Genomic DNA, 26,438 nt, shown 5'->3' with positions numbered 1-26,438 from the left:
TTCACCATAACCCTATGAAGGTGATTTAAATCTTCAAGTATAAATCTTTAATGGAGCAGGTAACCGGTGGAGTAACACTCTGTTCCGTTTTCCCTATTGGGTGTTGTGTAGTTATCTCAATGTGCGGTTAGTTGTAGTTTACATATTTATTTGATGTCTGGTTATGAATTGAATTATTTCGTGACAATTAGAGTATAATAAATTGTGAGCAAATGCTGTAACCACCATGTCTTTGACCGCTTTGTTGACTCCTAAAGTTACCAAAGGAATAGATATTAAAATTTTATTGTGTGAAAAGTGAAGAATGTAATGTACTGAAATTTCAATAAGTAACTATTTTTTCTCAGCTACAGTTTCTTCTAATTGAGTAGTCACAATGGTAAATGTAACCACAAGTACATGTACAAAAATGAGCAAACTCAGTTGGGTTGTATCCCCAGGCAAAACATGTTGGGGTCAACACAGGTATTTTAATAGCATGATTAGGCACAATGGCAAATATACGTTTTTTCTAACGGGTCAAATATGTAATCTTTTTAGTTACATTACATAACACGTTTATTATATATAAAAATACAAAATACAATATGACAGTTATTAAATTGTACAATACTTTTATGCATGTTAACGGTATTCCTGAGAAGCTTTATCAATAGAAGAATTGAATCATAAAAATATTATCATACTTGTGTCAAATATTTTGACATTTTTTTTAAACGGTGATATCGACGTCGAATCCTCTCATTTGTCACCCACACACGCGTTAGAAGGAAACCTAATTCGCGACGATGTTTGCAGTACCATCGAAGGTTGGGAAAAACTCCCCAGAAACCTTCCCAAATCGCATTGATGTTAACAATACCATCAAAGGTTGTAACTCCTTGCTTGGAATCGAACCTGGGTTGGTAGTACCCCAAATTGAATATCACCACATACCACTCAAGCCAAGCTTCAGTAGTTATTTTGACATTTACAACACAATTTAACGTTATTATATTTAGTTATGAACACTTACTTTTGGGGACCTTTCCACAGTAGTTGCATTTTTGACAATTCATTCATAAGGACATGAAAATATTAGTATTATTTTGTCATGTATGAAACTCGACCATCAACTTAACAAGTTCATCGTTTTGATTATCATATCATATTGTTTATTGTTTATTAGGACTTGCACTTTATTTGCATTTGTTTATTTAAACTACATTATGATTTCTACATGCTCTACTATTTAGTATTTCTTTTTAAGTTATTTGAACAGACAAATTTGAATGCTAATTCATATATATTTGTAACAACGAATTAAGAATCATATTAAAAAGAAATTTTTTTTGTCTAAAACGCGCAAATTTTACAAATCTTAAACTACTTATCTTATAATAATAATAATAATTAATTAATTAATGGAGTAATTAGTTAATGTAAGACTAATTAGTTAATGTAGATACATAGACTTGTCAACATAATTATGTGGCATGATGTAATTATTAGCTTATATTATCTGAAGTATAGATGCACAAACCGGATAAAAAACCGGATTCGAACAAAAAAAAACCGGATTTTTTTGTCCGGATTTTTCGGAACCGGTTCCGGATCCGGTTCCGGTTCTCGGCGTCGGATTTTTTTCGGATTTTTTTCCGGAACCGGTTCTTTTTCGGATCTCGATCGGATTTTTTCGGATTTTTCTTGGACTAGGATTCGATTTTGCGAATTATATTTTTACCGGTTCTATTTTTTTAACGTTTGACAACAATAATATAATCGGTATAAAGAAAAGTTATAATGCTCAACTGCTTAACACAATAGATAATATAAATAACAATATTCGAACAATACAATTATATAAATAACACTTTTATTCGAACGATACAATAATAAAAATAAAAACACTTTTATTCGAACAATACAATTATAATTAATACATTTCGAGCTTCGGCATGGCCATCACCCAATAATGTATTAAGATTAAAGCATATCGAGCTTCGGCATGGCCATCACCCGTTATACTTTAGTCGTCAAATGACCCAAATGTGTTATCTTGTTGAGCGCGTTGAGGATGGTGCCTTCGATCGTAGTCTTCAAAAGCGGGGTCATCAACTAGAGAAAGGTAAGCTTGTTGGTAACCCGATACATTCATTTCGGTTTGGTCCATATCAAACGGTTCATAGTCACCTTCATCCACTTCGTTTAGTTCATTGTCGGAATTCTCTTCGGTTGTTGTAGGTGATAATCCCGCTAAATTTTCTTCAAACTCTATACATTCTTCAATGTCGTTATATAACGGACCTTCTAATGAAGTTTGATCTTGTATCCTATCTACCCCATCCAAATAATCTTTCAAACATACACATACTTTCACAGCTTGGGGGGTAAGTCTTGACCTTCTTTCCGATATAATTCGACCACTCAAAGAAAAGGCCGATTCGGAAGCTACGGTTGAAGCTTGAACGGTAAATAAGTCACGAGCCATAATGCTTAATATTGGATATGTGTCTTGTTTTGTTTCCCACCATTTTAAAATGTCAAGGTTGTTAAATTGTTCTTCACTCATGTTTAGTGCAAAGTTTGCCATCTTATAATTTCCCAACTCGCTTGTGGGTGCCGATGTTCGTGCGCGTTTGGAAGCGTCTTCACGTACCAAGTTAAAAAGACTTATTTTGAGGTCTCGGCTCCTTCGAGAAGATGATCCGGGTTGGTCAACAATTGGGTTTGATTGTCGACCATATTTTGTTGCATAAATACCAAACATATTCTCAAAAACATCATTAAAAGCGTGTACTTGGTTCAAAAGGTAGTTGGGTTCGGCATCAAAAACACCATGCACACAATCAAAGTTGGTATATATTGTTGTCATCAATCGTTCAACCCCATTAAAATTTAATCGTGGGTCAAGTGCGGCTGCACATAAAAATACCTTCGGTATCTCTCCAAAATATTTTTTTTTAGTTTTTTTCTTATATGAAAAATCGCTTGTCTAAAAATAACATTATTTGAGTTCGCAAATTCGCATATTTTTTCCGCAAATAGTACGCTAGTTGGGTAATAAACACCCGATAACATTGTTGATGCCTCTTTAAAAACTTGTAAAAAACTTGTTAATGATTCCAAGTCATCCCATTCGTCGTCACTAATTGGTTCGGAAAATCCCTTTCTAAGTAGTTTTCTATTAAAAGCGATTAACGTTTCTTTTTGACGTAAAATATTTTCGAACATTAAACAAGTAGAATTCCATCTTGTATTATTATCAAAATAAGGACCTAACCAAGTGCCATGACAATCTTTAATAAAAGCCTTATAGTTATGATGTCGTGCGTTGCTCGTACGATAAATCGTTACTAATAATCTTCTAAATTTTTCTTTTAATGAAGAACAAAAAGTTAAACAATCTTGAACTCCCAAGTTTATAATATGAGCAACACAACGTGTATGAATAAATGCACCATTTAAAATCGGTCTAAGTGCATGTATCGTTACTAAAAACTTTATCGATTAAATTATATTCTTCTAAAGTGTCTTGTAACGCTTTTTTTATATTATTACCGTTATGTGGATAACCAAATATTTTAAAATCGATAACACGTTTCATTAAAAGCCACGAATCGGGATTAAACCAATGAGCGGTAACGGCTAAATAAGAATTTGCCGTTTCATGTGGTGCGCTCCAAACATCACAAGTTATAGAAACCCTATGTTTATATGTTCGAAAACCTTCAATTATTTCAGTTTTAGCTTTTTTCCATAATTTAAAGGCGTCACGTCTTAAGGTAGAACGACTTACATTGCTATATCGCGGTTGTAGTCGATTCCGAATTAGCTCCGTAAGCCTTGGATTGTCGAAGTGGTTGAAAGGAAGCGCTTGTTGAATGACAAACCTTGACAAATCTTGCCGAAGAGCTTCGGCATCGTATTCAAAAATCGAACCATCGGCCCGCATTGTTTGTTGTCTCGGGTCTTGCCTTGCACTACAACTTTTGTCAAGATGTTTTCTTAACGTTGTATTACCCGAAACACCCATGAACTTCATACATTGTGTACAACGAGCTTTTTCCGCACCATCCTTCATTACACACAACTCGAATTTGGACCAAACGTCCCCTTTTCGCTTTGTTTCTTTTTTGTAATCAATATCGGCCGTAGTGTAGCCTTGTGAAGATGTTCCAACGGAAGCGGAACCGGAAACGGAAGCTTGTGAATTATCCATTATGGGATAATTAGACTAGAGATTAGAGAATATTTAGTGATTTAGAAATAAATATGAGAATGTTTGTTGGTGCATTTTCAACCAAGGCATTACCATGTATTTATAATGGACTTTGTGGGGTTAAAATGGTAAAAAAAAAAAAAAAAAAAAACTCAAAAAACTGCAAAAAAAGGCTGAAACTGCAAAAAAAAAAAAAAAAGACTAGTTTTTTGAAAAACCGGATCGGATCCGGATCCGGATCCAAACCGGATCGGATAAAATCCGGTTTATATCCGAAAAAAATCCGGTTTTCTTGAAAAACTGGATCCGGGTGGAACCGGATCGGATCTCGGATCCGGATCCGGTTTTTGCTGTGTCCGGTTTTGCTTGGATCCGGTTCCGGATCGGGTCACCGGATCGGGATCCGGTTTTTTTGCCCATCTATAATCTGAAGACACGTATAGCTCATAAAATATGAGGATAACACCTCATTTACGGAGTATATAGACAATTTATGTTATATTGATCATAACAATTAACAAGTAGAAACTTTGCATTCATTTCAAAATCTAAAAACCCTAATTAAAATGGCGATTTAAGCACATAAACCCTAATTAACAGAACCCTCAAACGACTTGCAATCAATTCGAAGCCTAAAAATCAACATTTGACCAAAACTTTGTTTATATTATCATACAGTAGAAGAAAAGATCATAAACATAGTCTCAGAGAGAATAACAGAGCTAATAAAGTCGAAGTCAAATCCATACCCCACGTCCCCACCCACATTATTTTAAACAAAGAGTAAATAGTAGTCTCAAAAACAAGTTCAACAAGCAAGTGGTTGGTGTGTTCGGCAAATCACTTGAGGTGAATTCCCAACAAATACTCATCATCAGATTCAGGCGGCACAACCACCTCGAACCCCACCTTGTGGCAGAGGTTTGCAGCAGCCCAATTATCTTTGTGACGAATTAAAAAACAGCGCTCCATTCCAGATTTCTTCGCTTCAGCAAGGGCGTAACGCACAAGCTTTGTACCCACCAACTGATTACGATGCTCTGGTGCAACCAAGACTCCGCTGATATAAGCATCCGTCCCCTTCTTCCCAATCCACTGCACCACAATGGTTTCATCAATTTTAGCAATTAATGATAATTAAACATAAATATAAGTCTGTAATTTTATGTTAATAAGAGCCACATTACAATATAATAATATTTTTTATTAAGGGTCACTTAAAATGTAATTACAGCAGTAAATTACCTCTGGAGGAGTATTTTCAGGGAAGAAACAGTCGGTATCCATAGGCATTTGGAGTTGTAATGCTCCATACAGCATTGGAGCTGGTTTGTACACAATTGGTGGTCCATTATCAACATAAGAGCCATACCACGTCGACATTTTTTGTCCATGGGCAACATACCAATCCTGGGGATCTTTCAACTTGTTTTCGAAAAAATATACCAGTGTTAGCATAATTTGCATTTAAAAAGAAAAAATTCAAACACCCAGCAAAATTGTGTTTACCCAAAGAAATCTTGAACGCGCCCTGCGATGCAGGTCTTCAAAGACTATCTCGTCCTCACGCACCATCGGTCTGATGACACAATCGAGCTCCTCCTTTGTCTTCTTCGCTGATGAACTATAAAAGTACAGTATAAACCATTAGCTTAGACAGGTCTTAAACATCATCTAATAAAACCTATTAAAAACTTGATTTATACCTCAGGAACATCTGGGTTGTTTTCACAATCCCATTCAACGAGTTTTTGACAATGGAATTCATCTGTATTTGTGACAGCACACAAACTCAATTGAGCATAAACATTTTAACTTAACAATTGTAACAAAATAAAATAAAATAAACAGAGAACATATGTTATTCATTAGCTAAATTATGTATACATGGAACCTCATTATTAGTTCAGGGCCCTTAATAAACTCTTACTGAGACTGAAAGACTGATATTCTTCTTAACTCACATAAATGCTTCACATGCGTAAAATTAGGCTATTCACAAAATCACAGTACAAATTGATGATTGATAATAATAATCACAAAAATCACAATTAGTGCAAAATGAGAAGCAAACAGGGGATATTACAATCACTGATATTCTTCTTAACTCAGCTTAAATGCTTCATGTAAACATAATCAAAGTGCAAATTGATGATTGATAATGATGAAATAAAATAATAATCACCAAAATTAAATTCAGTGAAAACTGAGATACAAATTAGGGATATTACAAATCACTCAAATTCTTCTTAACTCAGGCTATATGTGAAGTAGAATTGGGGATAATGTAAAAATAGACACAAAATCACAGTGCAAATTGATGATTGATGATAATAATAATAATCACAAATGGAATAAACAGCAAAACTTGATCAACCAAAGCTCAATTAAACAGATCAGTGACACTTTAGGTTACACAAGCTAAAAAAATTAGCAAATCCAAACAGAAATTCAATGTAAATCATAAATTAAGACCAAAAAGTAACACAAACTTAAATAAACAGCTAAACTCAATCAAACAAAGCTCAATCAAGCAGATCAGTGACAATTTTAAATTACACAAGCTAAAGAAATTAGCAAATCCAAACGGAAAATCAATGTAAATCATGAATTAAGACCCTAAAATCACACATACTTAAATAAACAGCAGAACTCAGTCAAATAATAATGGAATTTCAAGGAGAACCAAACCTCCTTCAGGTGTGCTGTAAACGTTGCTCCAGCTGCTAGGGGTGAGTAGTGTTACTGTGTTAGGGTTTCCTATCTATAAATAGATGTAAATAGGTGTAGGATATGGGCCATGACCTAATTTCTAAACTGTATATGCTACAGGGCTTTTAATGGGTTGCATTATAATGATGTGCAACACTAAAACCCATGGAAATTAAATTTCCTATCTATAATGATGTGTAACGGCTCTAGTTATTGAGTCGAGAACAAGCGTCGATTTATTTGCGACTTGACTGACTCTTAGAGACTAAATTAAATTTCAGGCAGAATTTAAAACCCATGGAAATTTGATTTTACCATTTTCATGGCGTCTCAATTTTATTTTTAATTTAAATTTTTTTTTTTTAAATTTTCCTACTTATTGGCCGGAGGTCCACTCGGAAGCAATCTCTCTATCCGTCGAATAGAGAGAGGGATGACTTTCTCTACTTTTGAGTGTGTTTTCACTATGGATGGAGAAATGACTTGTCTTTATTCTCGGATTCGGATAGGGGAACGATTGTCTACATCTCACCTCCCCATACACCACTTATGTGGTATTGGGTTTTGTTGTTGTTGTTGTGTAACACTAAAAGTTTCAATTACTAATATATACTATATTTATCATATGGCTAAAATTCGGAAAAAATCGCAGAGAACTTGGCGATAACTCGGATTCAGAAGTTTGGCGAGTTCTCGTTTTATGAATAAAAAAAATCGGTCAACAACCAATTTATTGGTCAACGACCAATTTATTGGTCAACGACCAATTTATCGGTCAATATCCGATTTTATTGAATTTCTCGGTCAAATCATAAAAATTATCTTAAAAGTCTAATATTTATACATACATACATACATACATACATACATTATTATTTATATATATATATATATATATATATATATATATATATATATATATATATATATATTCAAAAATATAAATTTTTATTAAAAGTCAACGAAAGTCAACAACCAAGTTCTCCCGAGTTCTCCGAGAACTTCTAAAATTTGTCCCGCTGAGAAATCCCCAAGTTCCGAGTTTTCAACCTTGATTAAAAGCGTTTGATGCATAACAAGTGTCTAACTGTCTACGTGAGGCACTCACCTTAGCGCCTCAGTCTTTAGACCCCTAACGCTTTTTTAAAGCAAGAACATGATACATATCATCATTAAATTAAATTCTCTACAAAGTTTAACATATAAATCAAAAAAATTCAATCACTATTAAGTGTATATATACTAGGATTTCTTTTTGCCATACAAATGCACGGCCCGAGAAGTAGGAAGATAATAACTAATACTAAAACACAGGGGTTAATATCAAGGTACTTTTTACTTAAAAGTGAGCTTAGTTCTACTAAAGGCTCTCAAACACATGAAATCTAACTAATAGCCAAACGTCTAATAACCTAAAAGATAAGCATAGAACAGAGAGAGCTGATTATACTTTATTTTTCATCATACAAATGTGAAAACTATGATGATGATGACTGAGCATATATACAACAAATGTTACGCGCGCACACACAAACAGCCAGCTATCTTTACAACAAAAATTATAAATGAAAATGTAAAAAGATAAAAATAGAAAAGAATTTTCATTTACCAGTTCGCGGCCATTAATCATTCTTCTGATCGGCCTGGGGGGTACTTTGTTTACATACCCATTGCAACCTAAGCATTGAAGTGTCTGTAAAAATGTAAAAAAAAAATGTGTAAGAAATAATAATATAAGGATATTTATTTGGAGTTAAAAATAACAAATTGTGGACCTGTAAAGCTGAAATAGTACATACCTCTTGTATAATTCTTTGTGGTTGCCACAATTTCTTGTAACAGAACAAAAAAATGCTTTGTTACCCTAACACGGTTTATTAGTTGAGAAACAATTGAACTTGGGTAGTTGGGTATGAGTTCAAGCTCTATGGATTTAAGAGGCTGCTTATTTTTAACTTAAAGACTGCAAGAAAACATACATATCAGGAATCTTTCTTTGTTTTTCACACATGACAAATCAAAAAGAACATCAAATTCTAAGTACTTTTTCAGGCTCGGTAAGTATAAAAGTAACATTGTTTGCTCACCGACTCATTTTACTATTTAGTAGCATAGAGTTATTTATCAATTCAAAACATGATTAGGTTATAAAAAGGTTGATAAAAAGGATCGAGCTCTTCAAACGTAGAGTGGTTTAACTGATTAGAGTTCAAGATCTCGGTAAGCAATTAAAACCGAGATATCCCCGATATATTCCGAGATTTACAACACTAAATCCAACTTATCATATCATATTATATACATAAAGACCAAACAATTAACTTATCTGCCTAAAAAGGGACCTTTAAACCACAAAATTTGAGCAATTAACATCATCAAAACAAATGCAAACAATTTAAGATGGTGCAGGAAAAAGGTACCTTAAGGCCAACACAGTTTTAGTTTTTCATCAGTATTACAACAACCAAAGCACTACCACTATCATCAGTATCTACATGTTGAAATGCTTTGTGCAAGTTTTCCTCCCTATCCAATTTGTGTCTATGCATATACATTGTTGCCATAATGAACTCAATGTAGTCAACTGACGTGTTTCCGTCAACATCAGCCTGAAACATAAAACAGAATCTTAACTTTTAAAACAAATGAAACATCTTATAACTTTTTCATGTATTTTGGTTATTTTGTGAAAAAAATATTAATAATTAGTGGGTGACCCATTAAGATTTTAGTCTAAAGTGTCTAAAGTGTCTAATGTAAAAAGACCACATATAAGCCATTCCATTAACTTCTTTAAAGGGCATTTCACTTTTTTTTAACATGTTAAACTATTTTATGCAAATAATTCAGTCCATTAACTTTCTTAAAAGACAACTACGACTAAGATTTCAAAATGTGAAAACGATGATAGATATGATGACAACATATATACAACAATATGTTACATACAACTAGCCAGCCTATTTTTTGGTCTAATGCAAAAATGTGTTCCGTTAAGATTTTGGCCTAATGCGTAAAGTTACAAGGACAATTATAAATGAAAAATTCCTTTACCAGTTCGAGGCCAATGATCATTCTTCTGATCAGCGTCAATCTCGAATAAGTTAGCATCGCGTAACAATCGGCATGGATGTCGGTGCTTGTTCACATACTCATTGTCAACCAAGCATTGTATTCAAATGCCTGTAGAAAGATAAAAAAATATTTAGAAAGAAAAAACAAAAAAGAGAAAAATCAGCAACAAATAACAAGACAATGATACATTTATTACGAGTGGAAAAAAATACTCAACTTTTTGGAATATGCTAGCCAACCCTAAGAAGCATGGAATAGATGATCTGATCAGGCCCATATCCTAAGAAGCAAAAACAAATAAAGAGGATGTTAAATCACAAATTTTAGCAACTAATATCATCAAATGCAAACAACTTAAAGAGGGTGCAAAAAGAAAGTGCATTGAGGCGAACACAGCTTTGATTCTTCATCAGGCAACAAAGCAGACTAATTGATAGAATACCAACTTTCTCAATTGTCTTGTAGTTGTTCCTCCAAAAGAATATGAATATTAAAATCTTCTAAATTTTGATTATCGATACTGATATTGCACCCTTGGTTAAAATGGTTCAATTCTTCGTGGCCCAATGGTTCAATCCTAATACCTTGAGTACTGGGCACGGTAAGAGATAAGGGGTTCGATATCTGGGTCCGTAAAAAAATCCGTGAGGGAGATTTTTACGTCCCGTACGCAGGAATTCGACCCTGAAGCAGAATGGACCATATAAATTGATGGATCGAGTAGGTAGTTTCTATCCCGTCAGTGATTCCCAACCCAACTTTCTAAAAAAATAATCATCTTTTATAATTAACATTCAAAATATCATGAGTATTTTTTAGTATATTGGATATGCTGTTTGCTAACTTAATACTCTCCCTCTCTACCAGAGTTCTCATCTCCGATCATCTCCGACCAGGGGCGGAAATATGTGGGGCAGGGTGGGGCGCCCACCCCCAGTGAATTTGTAATTTTCAGCCCCCAGTGGATTTTTTTTTTGTTGCCAAAACTCTCCATATTTTGCCCCTAAAGCCTCCACATTTTGCCCAAAATTTACGTATTTTTCTCAAAAACCTTCGTACTTTGCCCAAAAACCTCCATATTTTGACCAAAAAATTTCTACGCTTTTAAAAAAACATTTCGCCCCAGTAAAAGAAATTCATGCTTCTGCCACTGTCTCCGACTCCGATTTTCTCTAACACACACACACATATACAAATATGTATATACAAACTTATATCATCCTAGATCTAGTTCTCTCTCTCTCTCTCTCTCTCTATATATATATATATATATATATATATATATATATATATATATATATATATGCAACAACAAAATATACAGCTAGATCCACTGGTTTCAAAAGAACTAAAAAAATCAGAGTAGATAAATAGTACGGGGTATTAATTATCAACATACAGAAAAGCATATATCATCCTAGATCTATTTTCGAACCACAGAAAAAACATATAATGACCCAAAACAGCTTCCATGATGAAATACTACAGGGAGTGGTAGTTGTGTTATTATTCAAACAAAAACAAATCGAAGAATATCGAAACAAGGAAACTATGTATATAATCTAAAACCTGGATACGAAAAATAGTAGATACAAAAAATAAAAAATAATAATAATACAACCCTGGATGAGAAGTCGGAGATGAGAAGTCTGGTAGAGAAGATCCTAGCTTCTGAAAATAGTAAATACAAGGAAAATAGTAGATACAAAAGAAAGAAAGAAAAAAAAAAAAGCTGGATCGGAGTCGGAGATAAGAAGTCTGGTAGAGGAGATCCTAGCTTCTGAAACATCTATGAAAGAGAGAGAGATAAAGATAGGGTTGAGAGATGCGGCAAGTACATAACCACGTGACTTGATTGATCCGGTTTATGGGCTTAGCTGGGCTGGGCTTCTATATACATAATACATATAGATTTTAATAAATTTTTAAGATACGGTTTTGTTAAATTTAGGAGATTGTAGTGGAGATCGAATTCTCTAGATGAGTGAAACAAGTATTCGGGTCGGCCCGCTTTGCTGGGCTCAAAATCGCTAGCCTAAAAGAAAAAAAACGCAACGTCAAGGTTCGAACTTGCGTCCCTTTGGATTTCAACAAACCTCCTTACCAACTGATATACATATTCACTTTGATAAATTTATAGTTTGTTTAATATACATCTTATAAATTGGAGGGTTGGTCAAAGTAAAAAAGTTAGTCAAAATGAGGTGAAATTTAACATAATGTAAAAATCGGGGGGAAAATGACAAAATTGCCAACAAAAAAAAAATCAAATGAATAGTGCCATTTTTTTGTCTTTTTGTATTTTCTAATTGAATCTATGTATAATATTTGCAAATAATTTAATTTAGTTAATCTAACGGTGAAAAAAGTATTGAATTTTTTTTGTCTAAAGGTCTAAATAAAAACATGGAGAATTTTTTATTGAATGTTTTGCTAATATTGATTTTGTTATAATATATACAGACATGTACTTGATAAAAACTTTATACATTGGTGTGGGTTGGGTATACATGTAAGTTATGTATAGCTGCTGCATTTAACCTTGCAGCCATTGATGTAGCCAACGTCACACCGATAGTATGTGCAACGACATCCAACAATAACACAAGACCTGCATAGAAGCCACCAAGAAAATGTTGGGAAAGTAATGGTGTCCAATGATTACATAGCACATGTTTAATATGTATACAATGTCCTATAGGCTATAAGTATATAAAGTAAGGTACCAATTTAATGACACAATGAAGTATTCTTTGCATACCATTTTGAAGACCCACGATCCGTAACGAGATTATGATTAACAACACGACGACCAACCGTTTGAAGAATTATTATAAGAGAGAAAAATACAATCGATAAATAATATAGGGAACTTTTGTGTTTTTGTTATTAACTCTCTCTAGATTTACAATCTATCTATCTATCTATAGTTAATATTAAAATGCTATATGATGATGTCATTATTAGGTTATTTCCTTTGTTAAAAAAAAATTAAAAAGAAAAAGAAAAAAAATCTAAGCATGGTGGGTGATGTCATTGATCTAAATAATTTTAAATTAAAATTAAATCTTATTAATTAATTAATTATTATTAAATTTTATTAATAATTATTAAATTAAATAATTTTGAATTATTTTAATTAATTAATTTGAATTGAGTATGAGAAGGTATAAAAGCTAGGCCAGAGGAAACCAATCCTAAATTTATATTTTAATTTACATAGGCTATTTTCTTTGTTAAGAAAAAATCAAAAAGAAAAAGAAAAAAATCTAAGCATGGTGGGTGATGTCATTAATCTAAATAATTTTAAATTAAAATTAAATCTTATTAATTAATTAATTATTATTAAATTTTATTAATAATTATTAAATTAAATAATTTTGAATTATTTTAATTAATTAATTTGAATTGAGTATGAGAAGGTATAAAAGCTAGGCCAGAGAAAATCAATCCTAAATTTATATTTTAATTTACACTTTTAAAATAAAATGACAACCAATATTATCTCTCATGATTGGATGTGGATTGTTTAATATGCATTTTAGGTGTTTGATGAAATGTTCAGCTGACGAGTTTCTTAGTCGGACTCTGTGGTTCCACGAGTCATTAAACTAAATAAATTTAGCATTTACGTTCACTTAATACTTAAAATATATCATTAAACTGTTTCGTTTAAACAAACTCGTAATTTCACGGGTCATTTCACTAGTTGTATAGTAAATGCCTAGAGGCTAATTCCCTAAACTCTTCCACTAACGACTATATATCATATGAGTTGTATTCCAAAGAAACCATTAAAAAGGTTGAAATCCAAGGGGCGGTTCTCAGCCTTTGGATCACTTTTAATCAATGATCCAGATTAAAGCACCAATTAATACAGCGAGGGTATTATGGTCATTTTACAAAAAATAGAAATCCTACTACGAAACAAATCACTCTCGAACGAAAACCTTCAAAAACCCTAAACGATCCTGGTGATGGCGATTGACGATTATCCGGCGAACAAACAGTTCGATTCCGTCATTAACTCTGATTAATTCAGTCGGATTGCTTGATTATACGATTACCTAACGTCGTTAACTTAGATTGATAATCACTCGTTCACTCCGAATTGCTTAACATACGAATTCATTGATCAATCAATTCATATACACCTTCAATTTAAGCAATGGAACCAGAGAGGGAATACGATATCAGTGATGAAGACATCAACGAAATCCAGAATGATGATGGTATGTATATCGTTTCGTCTTCAATCACATGTGATTAGCTTTTAATGAATTAGTGTTTTTGTGACTTTAAGTAATGTCTTGTGTAAAATCACATGTAATATATTGTAAAATCACATGTGATTGTTTTATGATAATACATTACTGGGATTTAAAAGTGGTTCCTGATGAATACAATGAAGATGGAGATAAAAATCGAATTGTTGTAAATTTTTACTCATTCAATCACATGTGATTAGCTTTTAATGAATTAGTGTTTTTGTGACTTTAAGTAATATCTGGTGTAAAATCACATGTAATTTCTTGTAAAAATCACATGTGATTGTTTTATGATAATACATTACTGGGATTTAAAGTGATTACTGATGAATACAATGAAGATGAAGTTGAAAATAGAATTGTTGTAAATTTTTACTTATTGAATCACATTTGATTGCGTTATATGATAATATATTATGTGATATGTATATTGTCTCTTATTTTAGTTAAACATTCAATTAACATTGTAATTTGTTTTCCACAGATTATAATTCACCAAAAGCAACTGCAACACGTAAAAACCAAACACCGGGTGGATCATTGTATTATGCACCAATTGTTGACAAACTTTTCTTACCGGTCATTGGTCATAATTATGGAACACTTGATCAATGTGAAGAGATGTATAGGTTATATGCATATCATGCATGTTTTGACATAAGAAAGGCTGGACAAAAAACTGCAAAATCTGGATTAGTGAAACAAAAGTATTACTTATGCAACAAGGCTGGCACACCAAAGGAAGTCTACTTTGACACATTACAAGAAACTAAAAAGCCAATTCGGAAAAGCAACATGGAATGCACAGGATGTAGGGCTAAAGTTAGATTCGACCGGGTGTATGGAACAGATACTTTCGTTCTTGCTGACTTTGAAGAACAACATAATCATGAGTTGCTACCGATAGAATACAGACATTTAAGTAAAAAGGAAAGACAAATGAGGTATGCAGAGAAGTTGTTTGTATACCATTCGACGGTATCAAATATTGGTCCAACAAAGGCATACGAAGTTTACAGCAATATGAAAGGGTATGAAAAAAATGTTCATGGAACTGTAATTGACTTCAGAAACTGGAAACGAGATTTGAATGTGTTTATCAATGCAACTGATTCTCAAATGCTCGTTAACAAAATGGAAGAAAGGAAAAAATATGTTCCTGGTTTTTCATTTGAGTACAAGCTTGAAAAAAGTCAATTACATTCCATTTTCTGGGCGGATGAAGTTGCAAAGTGCAACTACAAGGAGTTTAGTGATGTTATCTCATTTGATGCAACATATAGAACTAACAGGTATGATACCTGGTTTTTACAGCTTCTAATCACATGTGATTGACAGGTTGTTTGGCTTATCTGAGTTTCTAACATTGTCTTTTTATTAACAGGTACAACCTCAAGTTTGTACCATTTACTGGAATAGATAACCACCGTAGGTGTGTCACTGTTGCTGCGGCAATGATCAAGGATGAAACAGCCGAGAGTTACAAATGGCTACTTAATTGCTTCATGAAGACATTCGGGAAAGAGCCAAACATGATTGTGACAGATCAGGATAAATCAATGGCGATAGCCATAAAAGAGGTCTTTAAGACGGCAAAGCATAGACTATGCATGTGGCACATTATGAGGAAGGTGCCATCAAAGGTATGAGTTTTGTTATTGAAGACTACATGTAACTAATCACATGCGATTGAAATGGTTAATGATACATATACATAATTTTCTTAATATGAATTATTAACCAATCAAATGTGATTACAGATTCAAGAAGCAAATCCTAATATTGAAGACAAACAAGAAAAAGACTTCAAGAAGAGATTTGATAAAATTGTGTGGAATATGTACATAGAACCAACTGTTTTTGAAGAAAAATGGGAAAAGTTGATGGACGATTTTTCATTGAAGAATGACAGTTGGTTCAAATATATGTTTGATGTTAGATCAAGTTGGATACCAGCATATTTCATCGAGACTGAAATGTTTGGTTTGATGCGAACTACTTCAAGATCAGAGAGTGAAAATGCTTTTTTTCACACTTTACAAGATCTGCATCAAATCTGTTGACTTTTATGGACGGCTTTGAATCTGCCATGTTAAAACAGAGGTCAAAACAAGAATCTTTGGATGTACAGACAATCAAGAAAAACCCAAAATTATTAACGTTGCTAAGAATTGAAAAACATGCATCGAAGGTATACACGAATACAATTTTTCTGATTATTCAACAAGAGATTGTTGCAGCTTTGTATAAATGTTCGTTGGATAAAATGGACAAAGAGGAATACACGGAAATATTTGTTGTTAAAGAGAAATTGGAAAAGAGAAAGGAATGCTCGAATGAAGGGAAGAAAAATGAAGGTTCGAATGAAGGGAAAAAAGATGAAGGCTCAAGTATGGAGGATAAAAGGGAAGGCTCGAATGAAGAAAAAGAGTTCTTCAAATACAAGGTAAACTAATTTACATATTTTTTCATGTATGGAATAACATTTGTGCAATAGTTTGAATCTCACTTGTTAAAATAGTTTAAATAGGTACTTATCACTTGTGATTGACTTATACGTCAGTTGTCATATTTAAATAGGTACTTATCACTTGTGATTGGCTTATACATCAGTTTCATACTTTTTTTATTATGAAGGTACTTCATAACCGCCAAGATGGATCAATAATATGTACATGTAGACACTATCTAAGATTTGGTCTTCTTTGTAGACATTGTTTTTGGGTATTGAAGAACGATAATATAGATGAAATCCCTGAAAAATACATAATGAGGCGTTGGAGAAGGGATATAATACCACCAGAGTTAAGATCAAGGAGAAACAGATATGGCAACGAAAACATTGCTGTTCAAAATTCTATTAATGAAATCACATCAGTTATTGATGATTGTGTTGAACTAATTGGGCAGGATGAAACGATGCTACAAGTGCTTCTTGAAAAAGTTAAAATGGTGAAGAAAGAAGCTGAGGCTCAAGTGCCAAAACAGTTTAAGAAAAAAGATGATGTCATACAAGAAATGGTTGGTGTTTCAAAACCTAATTCATTAGACATACAAAACCCACCGGTTGGGAGATACAAAGGTTGTGGAAAAGATAAGCGTCTCATGAGTGGAAAAGAGAAAGGAATTTTGGAAAGCAAAAAAAGAAAGATTACTTGCAGTAATTGTGGATCACATGAACACAATTGCAGGGGTTGTGACAAAGACAAACGTTGATTTTATTTTTTATTTTTTATTTTTTATATTCGTACAATTGTTAATTTTGGTTTTCCTATTAAATGTTTGACTTTCATTTTTTTATATTTTGTTACTTTATTTCAAGAACAACTGTTAAAAATTGTTAATGTGTTTGGAACATTTTTTATTTATGGTTTTGATTTTACAGAATGTATATCAACAGTTGTGATTATATACTGTAATCACATGTGATTAAGTAGTTCAATCACATGTGATTTTATATTATAATCACATGTGATTGAATAAAGCCAATGACATTAAGAATCATTTGTAAAATCAATTAGTCCCTAAACCCAATAACCATGTGATGGGTCCTAATGGTGGTGAGAGGTCTTTGCAAAATCAATTTGTAAAAGAATGTAGTTAACGGTTGTGATTATGTACTAAAATCATATGTGATTAAGTAGTTCAATCACATGTGATTTTATATTACAATCAGATTTGATTGAATAAGACAATGACATGAGATTAAGCAGTTCAATCACATGTGATTTTATATCACATAATGTATGTTAACGGTTGTGATTATATACTAAAATCACATGTGATTAAGTAGTTCAATCACATGTGATTTTATATCACATAAAGTATGTTAACGGTTGTGATTATATACTAAAATCACATGTGATTAAGTAGTTCAATCACATGTGATTTTATATTACCATCAGATTTGATTGAATAAGACAAGTGATTATATATGTAATATCACATGTGATTGTTATGTATTATGATTGCAAATGCAAAAATCACATGTGATTGCATGAGGAATAACTTGTAGCTGTATAGTATTTTTAATCAACCATCAACCACCAAGAATCATAACCATCCAAGCATTAGAGACGATAAATATATGAACATCTAAACCATGCATTAAAATATCAAGTAGCATGTCATTAACCAAAAAACATCTTGACCAAAAGAGCCATCAACATCTAACCACTAACATGTCATTAACCAAAACACATCTTTCCAACCATCTACATCTAACCATACACTGAACTATCAAAGCAGAACAATAAAATACATCTTCAAAAATCTTCACTCTTCATTAGATTGCTGGTCATGCACCTCTTGATTTTTAGCTTTTTCAACTCGGACACCTCTTGATTGTTTTGCAGAAATGATAACCTTCCTATAATCTTTCTTTTCATGGAATGCGGCAAAATTTCTTGCATTTCTTAACATCTGCTCAGCATGTATGTTTAGATCATGCGACAAAATCTTCGATGCATAGCGAATCCTCAGCTTCCGTAGCTGATTCTTTTGTTCAGCCGACTCAGGCACCAATACATCAGACCACTCATTCTCTGATCTTGCTTTAAACATGTCCATGTGGAACATAGCAAACACGCCACAATCCACAACATTATCTATTGTTTTCCATGGCAGCGAAATCCTAATTCGTTCCAATTTTTCAATTTGATTTGCAAAAGGATGCTTATGAAATTTCATATGTTCAGCAAAAGCATATAGCTGGAAAAAACAAAATCATAAAAAATGAATAGTTATTAAATTAATGATTGAGCAGATGTTTAAAAACATTAAGTGTAAACAGGGGAAGCAAAAAAAACTGATATTGAAGTGGAAAACGTACAAGTAATGATATTATAATAAACACTAACCAAAAGATTGAAAACTTTGGCGTATCTTGCAGCATAGTTTTTAACTACCGAAGAGTTGTCAAGTATGTAGAGCTTGGGAACTTTCATGTCAATCACCAAGACAAAGAAATGCCCATGTCTGCAGATTGGGAAAAATACCTGTTGTAAAAAATCAAAAAAGAAAGAAATTATTAGAACACAAATAATTGATTATGATATAAAGGCAAATAGACCTACAAATGTAAGCTAGAAATAACATACAAGATCAACTTTTCGGAGTGACGCAAGCTTTGGAAAAAATCGAAACCAAGCATTAGCACTTTCTTTGATTATCATCAGCTTATCTTCCTTTTTCATGTTCTTGTTGTCATACAAGTAAGAATACTGTAAATAAAATAACACATGTGATCATATATAACAATAATATGTAATTATATCTATAATAATCACATGTGATTATATATATAACAATCACATGTGATTATATATAACAATCACATGTGACTAAGTATTAAGAACCATAACACACAGACAGAAACAGCAAGCTAATATAGTACATAAAAATTTTTAAACGATAAAACTTACAATGATTGAAGAAGGGAAAAAAAACCTAGACGGGCTAGATTGTCCTCTGTACTTTTGCTCTTCGTTCAGTATAAAGCTCCATAAATCAATTACACTAGCCTCAACATAAACATCGGGGCAAAGTGATTCCAAACTAAGACGGTGTATCATGCTGCCTTTTCTTGATTCAAAAATAGTCTCACTAACAAACAAAAAAAAAGAGGGGGGGGGGGGTTTAGTTTAATACATGTGATTTCAGAATATAATCACATGTGATTTCATAATAAAATCACATGTGATTTCATAATATAATCACATGTGATTGGCTTATAAAGCAGAAGGATTTGTATGTATTAAAAGGAAAAATTTTAGAAAACTCACGAAGGGCTAAGCTTCATCGAAAATAATTCCATAGCCAAAATAAGCTCAGAGTTTGTCAGAATGTCAGACACAACAGTCAGCTTGTTGATATAAGCAGATCTAAGAACGATTGTCCGATCTTTCTTTATAGCTTTTTTACAAAATTTCTTTGACTGGACAGCCGTTTGTTTCGGTAACGTTTTTCCAACTTCAGGGCTGCTTGCCAACTTGCCCTTGTCTAACAATTTCACAGCTTCATCATACTCCTTGTTCTCATATTTATCCTCCTGAGATAAGAGATGAAAAGTAGGCGGTGTTAAATTCATCATTGTTGGAGTATTATGAACAGGTAACCATGTAAGGCTTGTTGGTGCATTAAGTAAAGATATAATTTCACAAATATCAACGACCTCATTAACGTTGTTGTTAAACCATTGTGTCAAAGATGTGTACTCTTCTTCATTTTGATCTTTGTCAACATCTTTCTCAGCAACCTTTGGACCTACAACTTCTGTCACAACTGGAACAATTGGATCATCGGAATCAAGATTAACTTCTTGCTCATCATTCACATCATCATCAGCCTTGGATTGCCCATCATCAATCTTTTTCTCAGACTCAACCTTGTTTACATCAACACATTCATCATCTTTTTTCTCCGAATCAGCATTCTTCTCATCATCATCGTGGTCATCATCATCGTCATCATCATCGTCAGTTCCCTCTGACTCGGCCTTCTTCTCATCATCATCGTCTTTTCCCTCTGACTCATCATTGTTGACATCATCATCGTCTTTTCCCTCTGACTCATCCTCCATCTCATCGTCAGTCTTCACATCACACACATCCATTTTAAAGACTTCGTTCAACTTCTTTTCATAAGATATCAATATCTTCTCATCTGGGTACTTGGACAAACTTTCACGTATTGTCCGTGATAAAAAATGCTTCAACTCATTGACCAATTTAAACTTCTCCTCGATAACTTCACAATAACCCTGCATATAATGTGCAAAAAGCTTAGAATAGTTATAAAAAAAGATCAAAGTTATCGCATAATATAATATTATTTACTGAATGTATAATCAGACCAAGTATTATTTAATTAGTGAAAACAGGTGATTGTATACAAAAAATCAATCACATGTGATTTTATCATAAAATCACATGTGATTGTATACAAAAATTCAATCACAGGTGATTGAATACAAAAAATCATACTAACACAGCATGATTTAATTAGTAAAAACAGGTGTTTGAATTATAATTAAAAAAAAAAAAAAAAAAAAAAACCTACCTCAATCGCACGCAGATCAGCCTTATCCTCATCTTCAAGTTTGAGAAAACCCTCCCCATTTTCTGCTTCTTCGTCATATTCATCTGCAAGTTCCAACAGCCCAAATGATCCGAGCTCAGCCTCTTTCTTTGCACGAACCGCAATGGCTCCTTTCCAGTTCTTGAAAACTGGACGCCCACGAACAACAGAAAAAGAATCAAACTTTGTACGGTCGAGATAGAGCAGCTAAGAAACAAACACGAAAAAAAAATCATAGTAATCAAACCAATTCGTAAAAAAGATTGTTGAAAATCATATATGATATATAGATAATGAAAAGATAACTCACGGTGAGAAAAGTAGCAGCACCGGTGTAGAAACAGTTGGGATCATTTCTGTTCCATCCATTTTTGCTATATTTCAATGAAGAAAGAAGAAACATGGACCAGTTGATACTTGAAATATCAACATCGTCAGACAACCTCATCAACACATACGAACTCACTTTCCCATTTCTTTCACATGACACCATCGTGCTTGCAAACAACATGATAAAGTTCATCTGAAAGATACTATCAACTTCCGTTGAGGTCAGGATCTTAGAACACAGTGAAGATGAACGGGTGACAAACGGGGGTGGTGGAAACTGATTCAACCAATTTTGAACAAAAAGACTACCAAGCTTGAGTTCCAAGGTGTCTATATCAGTACCAACATCTTCGAGTCCAAACACATCGTGGACAGCTTGGGAATCAACCTTAATGTTTCCTTTTTGAGTCTTTATTATCATCTCATCACCATCGAAATTGTCAACAACATAGTAAACAAGATTACCCGGCAATTGGTCTATATTAAACCCAATTAAAGAACGAAACCCAAGTCTCGTGACACAAACTTTTTGTTCGGGGGTCAACGAACACATCACCTTTGCAAACTGCGTCGGTGTTGTCCTTAGCCTAAGAGCAGGTAGCTTAGACTCAACTTCATCATCAGAAGGAACATTCTTAACTTTGTGTTTCTGTTTGGGATTATCAACGGCATTGGTAACAGACTGGTGTTTTCTTTTACCTGAAAAATGTGATTTACAAAAGTAAATCAGTAACATTGAACAAAACAAATCAAAGGTGATATCATTTGTTAACAGCTAAATGTGAATTCCATAGTGATTTCTTGTATAATCACATGTGATTGAAAAAACCTAGAAGATACTCACAAAATTTATACTTACACTCTGATTTAGCAACAACAGATATGCAACTCATACACAGATAAAAGGCACATATTAAACAATCACAACAAATAACATGTGATTAAAGAAGCAAATAACATTTGTTAACAGATTTCAAAAGTGATTTATTATATAATCACATGTGATTGAATAAAACCTAAAAGGTGTGCAACTCATACAAAAGATAAAAAGCACATATTAAACGATCACAACGAATAACATGTGATTAAAGAAGCAAATATAACAGCTAAATGTGTATTCGAAAGTGATTTCTTGTAATAATCACATGTGATTGATAAAACCTAAAAGGTAATAACAAAACTTATACATACAATCTGATTTAAGAACAACAAATGTGCAACTCATAAAGAAGATAAAAAGCACATATTAAACAATCACAACAAAAATCATGTGCTTAAAGAAGCACACACACGAATGCTATATGACGAAACCCTGAAATTTGAAATCATCAAAGGAATACAAACAAACTTGATTGATTATAAACGAACATCAACAAAACTTGTTAAAATTACCAGTAGTTTTGGCCGGAGCTTTTTTATTAGCCGGAACATGCTTTTCAGCCGACGACGATTTTTTGATTAGAGAATGCTCCGATTTAGCCATGTTTGATGGAAGATAATCGATTAATGTGTATAGCTGTTGATGATTGTTGATAATGGCAGCTTTGATCGGTGTTGATCGAAGGAAATTAGCGGTCGATGTTGAAACCCTAGAAAGAAGTGTGTGTTTGTGTGTGAAATACAGATACGATGGAATGAAATTCCAAGCGGTGGGTGTATAACATATTTTGCCTGTGTGGACGAAAATACCCCTCCGCCATATATTGGGACTTTTAATCTGATCCGTTGATCAATCTCAATCTAAAGGCTGAGATTTGTCCCCTCAATCTCAACTTAAATATAGATTTCATTTGAATATTCTTCTATATCATATAGGAAATAGTTAGTGGAGCATTCTTTTTTAATTTACATACACTCCGTATGAAGATAGTAAAATAAAAGGACTATTCTTCTCTTTGATTACATTGATATATATAATCAATAAATCAAAAACTTCTCTACGTCTACCATGCAAGGGATATGATCATGGGCTAAAATTGTGGATGTTACAAACAGACATAAAACCGACGATAAAAAAATGGACGAAAAAATCAATAACAACTAACAAGAAGATTTCTTAATTGAAGATCTTTCCCAATCTTTGTAATCGCTCACCTGAGTCAAATTATTGTCCAGCTTACTTGAAGTGCATAACCTTCAGTCATCATCCCCTGCAATCTGCAATAAAAATAACAAAGAAAGTATATGAAGTTTAAAGGTTAAAGAAAATAAAGAGAAACTTGACACTAAAAAGTTCATACATCAAATCAATAAATATATAAAATACTGATCACTTTAAGATCATTGGCTTATATATCACAAATCATAAATCACAACCAAGCCTAGGAATCAAACACCGATATTGATTTTAAAATGAAAAACGCAGCATCTAAATTAGGGTTTAAGATAACAAACCACACAGACTCACGAAATATGTTAATAACAGGAAGACCACATTAACACAAATTAATTATAGATATTTAAAAATGACAATGAACGGAGCACAAAATTAAATCACTTATCACTTAATACACCATAAAACATAGCAATACAAAATCATGACCCTAAGAAATTTAATTTACCTATTTTACAATGGAGTGCAAACCAAATCGTAGCATCTAGTACCATCATAAGAAGAGAAAAAGTGTTGTACAAAAAAATAGAAGAAAAGTACAAAGATGATGAATAAACATATATATAAAGAATTTAGAATTAGAGAACCAGTGAGGATGGAAAGTTGAAATTTTTCTATGTTTTTTTTTTTGGGAGAAACCGTTGTAGGGGATATGGATGAAGATGATTCATCAATTGGTTTAAGGAACTTGTCGATTCGTAAAAGATGATTTATCCGTTGCTTAAGGCACGTGTCCATTCATAGTAAGCATACAAGAAGGCAGGTGTTGAAGATATTTTTGAAGATACTTTGGTATGAAACAGAGAATGGGTGTTTGTAACGTTAAAAAAGAATCCAGATGTGTGAGCCGATCCGAATGCTAGTTTAGCTTATGAGATATTGACACGTGTCAAGAGCTGGAGTGCAAGCTCGAAAAATCCCTCTTTATGTATAGTAGTAAGAAAGATAAGATATATATATATATATATATATATATATATATATATATATATATATATATATATATATATATATATATATATATATGTACTAGTTTAGTGACCCGTGAATTCACGGGTTTAGTTAAAAACTATTGTGAAAAATTACTACCTTGATGGCTTGGTAGAGACATATTAACAATAATATTAATATTGTAGCACAACTAACACATACTAATGTATTAATAATAGTCCTCGATTGTTTTAACTTTTTAAGTGAAAAAACACTTGCAATAGAATATTTAGGTAACGGATCAAAACTTAAAAACTGGATGTGTTTGTCTACCTGTCCAGTAAACTTAAAAACTGGACGTGTTAGTCTACTTATTTAGCAACACTACAATGCAAATCAGCTCCCAAATTATTAAGAAGAAAGTGTTCTATCTACCTACGTTCATATGATTTTATAAAAAAGCTTTGTTGCAATACAAAGTCTAAACTATCACCAGATGCACATTAATCTGCAACAAAGTTATAACGAAATAATCTAAATTCATAAGTCAAAATACAAAGTTCTAATTCATAAGCCTAAAATAAAAGGTTAACTGTAAAAACAGTTTCATCTCCTAAAAATGACCAACAATCAAACCATCTCAATAGATCAAAGTGAACTATGAAATATCACTACTACATGAATTAGGTAATGGGTAAGTCCTAATATTAAGACTAAGCCATTACAGAAGTCAGAAATCATTGAGATGCAATCTAAAAATCCAAAAACAAATAAAAAATCATTCTATATACATAAATCTAAAAACCACATGAGCCAAACAATACAATCTAAAAACCACATAAACCAAACAAAGTACACATTGCAATTTTACCTAGTTTGATCCAACCCACCCATTTTGTCACCTGTACAGAAAAATCAAAGAATGGTAGCACAGGTAGGTATTATTTTATCAACTAACAATCTTATAGTAGCTGACTGAATGCACATCACCCATGAAATATATAAACATTATATTTTTACAATCATATGACTCGTGAAATATATACACATTTGTTGATACATAAAGTAGTTTTACTAACAATATGGCTTCATAAACAAAAGAACAAATATAACATCCAACATTGAGTACATATTGTCATACAAAGCCATATAAACATAATATGTAGTACTTCAAAACATGTAGCACTTTAAAAGGAAATAGGTCAAATGTATCAGCCATGAGAGTGGTATAATCACCAACAGATGCACTTGATATCTAAATCAGCTGCAATAAAATATCAAAATTAACTGGTTCATAAGTAACATATGCAAAGTAAATGATACAATTTAAAAGTTCAATGAAGTGTCTAATTTCACTATCTTCATGAAACAGGTAATATTTTCATCTTTCATTTCATTTAAGCATATGATCAAACACATGGTGGTCATAAAAATAATCTTACACATGTAAATCTCTAGCTCACTGTTTCAACAAAGCTTGCAATGAAATAAAAACCATTAAAAGATGCATGAACTTACACATTATAAGTTATTCATCACACACATACTACGTATCCAAAATCGTCAACCTTTAAATAAACATAAAATTATGCAAAAACTTAGTTTTTAGTTTATAAAAGAGAAAAGGAATGAGAGATTGAGATACCAAAAATAAAAAAAAATAAAAAAAAGCACCAAATCGAAACAATGTGAAAACAACAAAACTAACCTTAAAGTAGATAATAAAGTCAAG

At 32.6% G+C, this 26,438-nt stretch overlaps 5 protein-coding genes and 2 long non-coding RNA genes across 7 annotated transcripts; 2 read left to right on the top strand and 5 right to left on the bottom strand.

Moving 5' to 3' along the window:
- Positions 1-4,830: 4,830 nt before the first annotated feature.
- LOC139861770 (uncharacterized) lies at positions 4,831-8,812 on the bottom strand. Its single transcript, XM_071850275.1, has 6 exons — positions 8,713-8,812; positions 8,523-8,590; positions 5,908-5,969; positions 5,711-5,825; positions 5,447-5,626; positions 4,831-5,296 (listed from the first exon to the last, which is right to left on the bottom strand). Exons 2-6 carry the CDS (start codon positions 8,541-8,543, stop codon positions 5,042-5,044), a joined length of 633 nt encoding a protein of 210 aa, XP_071706376.1. The 5' UTR covers positions 8,544-8,590; positions 8,713-8,812; the 3' UTR covers positions 4,831-5,041.
- Positions 8,813-8,818: 6 nt separating this feature from the next.
- Positions 8,819-11,234, bottom strand: LOC139861769 (uncharacterized). The gene is made up of 4 exons (XR_011763946.1): positions 10,206-11,234; positions 9,968-10,096; positions 9,334-9,522; positions 8,819-8,876 (listed from the first exon to the last, which is right to left on the bottom strand). It is a non-coding gene; the product is annotated as an uncharacterized lncRNA (long non-coding RNA).
- Positions 11,235-14,156: 2,922 nt separating this feature from the next.
- LOC139864461 (protein FAR1-RELATED SEQUENCE 5-like) lies at positions 14,157-16,319 on the top strand. Its single transcript, XM_071853041.1, has 4 exons — positions 14,157-14,220; positions 14,741-15,548; positions 15,641-15,899; positions 16,017-16,319. Exons 1-4 carry the CDS (start codon positions 14,157-14,159, stop codon positions 16,317-16,319), a joined length of 1,434 nt encoding a protein of 477 aa, XP_071709142.1.
- Positions 16,320-16,324: 5 nt separating this feature from the next.
- Positions 16,325-17,472, top strand: LOC139864460 (uncharacterized). The gene is made up of 3 exons (XM_071853040.1): positions 16,325-16,702; positions 16,837-16,893; positions 16,990-17,472. Exons 1-3 carry the CDS (start codon positions 16,325-16,327, stop codon positions 17,470-17,472), a joined length of 918 nt encoding a protein of 305 aa, XP_071709141.1.
- Positions 17,473-18,384: 912 nt separating this feature from the next.
- Positions 18,385-19,838, bottom strand: LOC139865039 (uncharacterized). Its single transcript, XM_071853593.1, has 4 exons — positions 19,680-19,838; positions 19,356-19,478; positions 19,116-19,253; positions 18,385-18,966 (listed from the first exon to the last, which is right to left on the bottom strand). The coding sequence occupies exons 1-4, from the start codon at positions 19,827-19,829 to the stop codon at positions 18,532-18,534; spliced, it is 846 nt and encodes a 281-aa protein (XP_071709694.1). The 5' UTR covers positions 19,830-19,838; the 3' UTR covers positions 18,385-18,531.
- Positions 19,839-19,980: 142 nt separating this feature from the next.
- On the bottom strand, positions 19,981-22,271 carry LOC139862270 (uncharacterized). Its single transcript, XM_071850846.1, has 4 exons — positions 21,664-22,271; positions 21,316-21,482; positions 20,429-21,016; positions 19,981-20,305 (listed from the first exon to the last, which is right to left on the bottom strand). The coding sequence occupies exons 1-4, from the start codon at positions 22,214-22,216 to the stop codon at positions 20,036-20,038; spliced, it is 1,578 nt and encodes a 525-aa protein (XP_071706947.1). The 5' UTR covers positions 22,217-22,271; the 3' UTR covers positions 19,981-20,035.
- A 1,255-nt stretch (positions 22,272-23,526) lies between these two features.
- On the bottom strand, positions 23,527-24,634 carry LOC139862269 (uncharacterized). The gene is made up of 2 exons (XR_011764108.1): positions 24,225-24,634; positions 23,527-23,820 (listed from the first exon to the last, which is right to left on the bottom strand). It is a non-coding gene; the product is annotated as an uncharacterized lncRNA (long non-coding RNA).
- Positions 24,635-26,438: the final 1,804 nt, after the last annotated feature.

Source organism: Rutidosis leptorrhynchoides, chromosome 8, assembly GCF_046630445.1.
Source record: "Rutidosis leptorrhynchoides isolate AG116_Rl617_1_P2 chromosome 8, CSIRO_AGI_Rlap_v1, whole genome shotgun sequence".
Taxonomy (NCBI): Eukaryota; Viridiplantae; Streptophyta; class Magnoliopsida; order Asterales; family Asteraceae; genus Rutidosis; species Rutidosis leptorrhynchoides.
The sequence above is the reverse complement of the archived record's forward strand: the minus strand, read 5'-3'. Positions and strand labels throughout refer to the sequence as shown.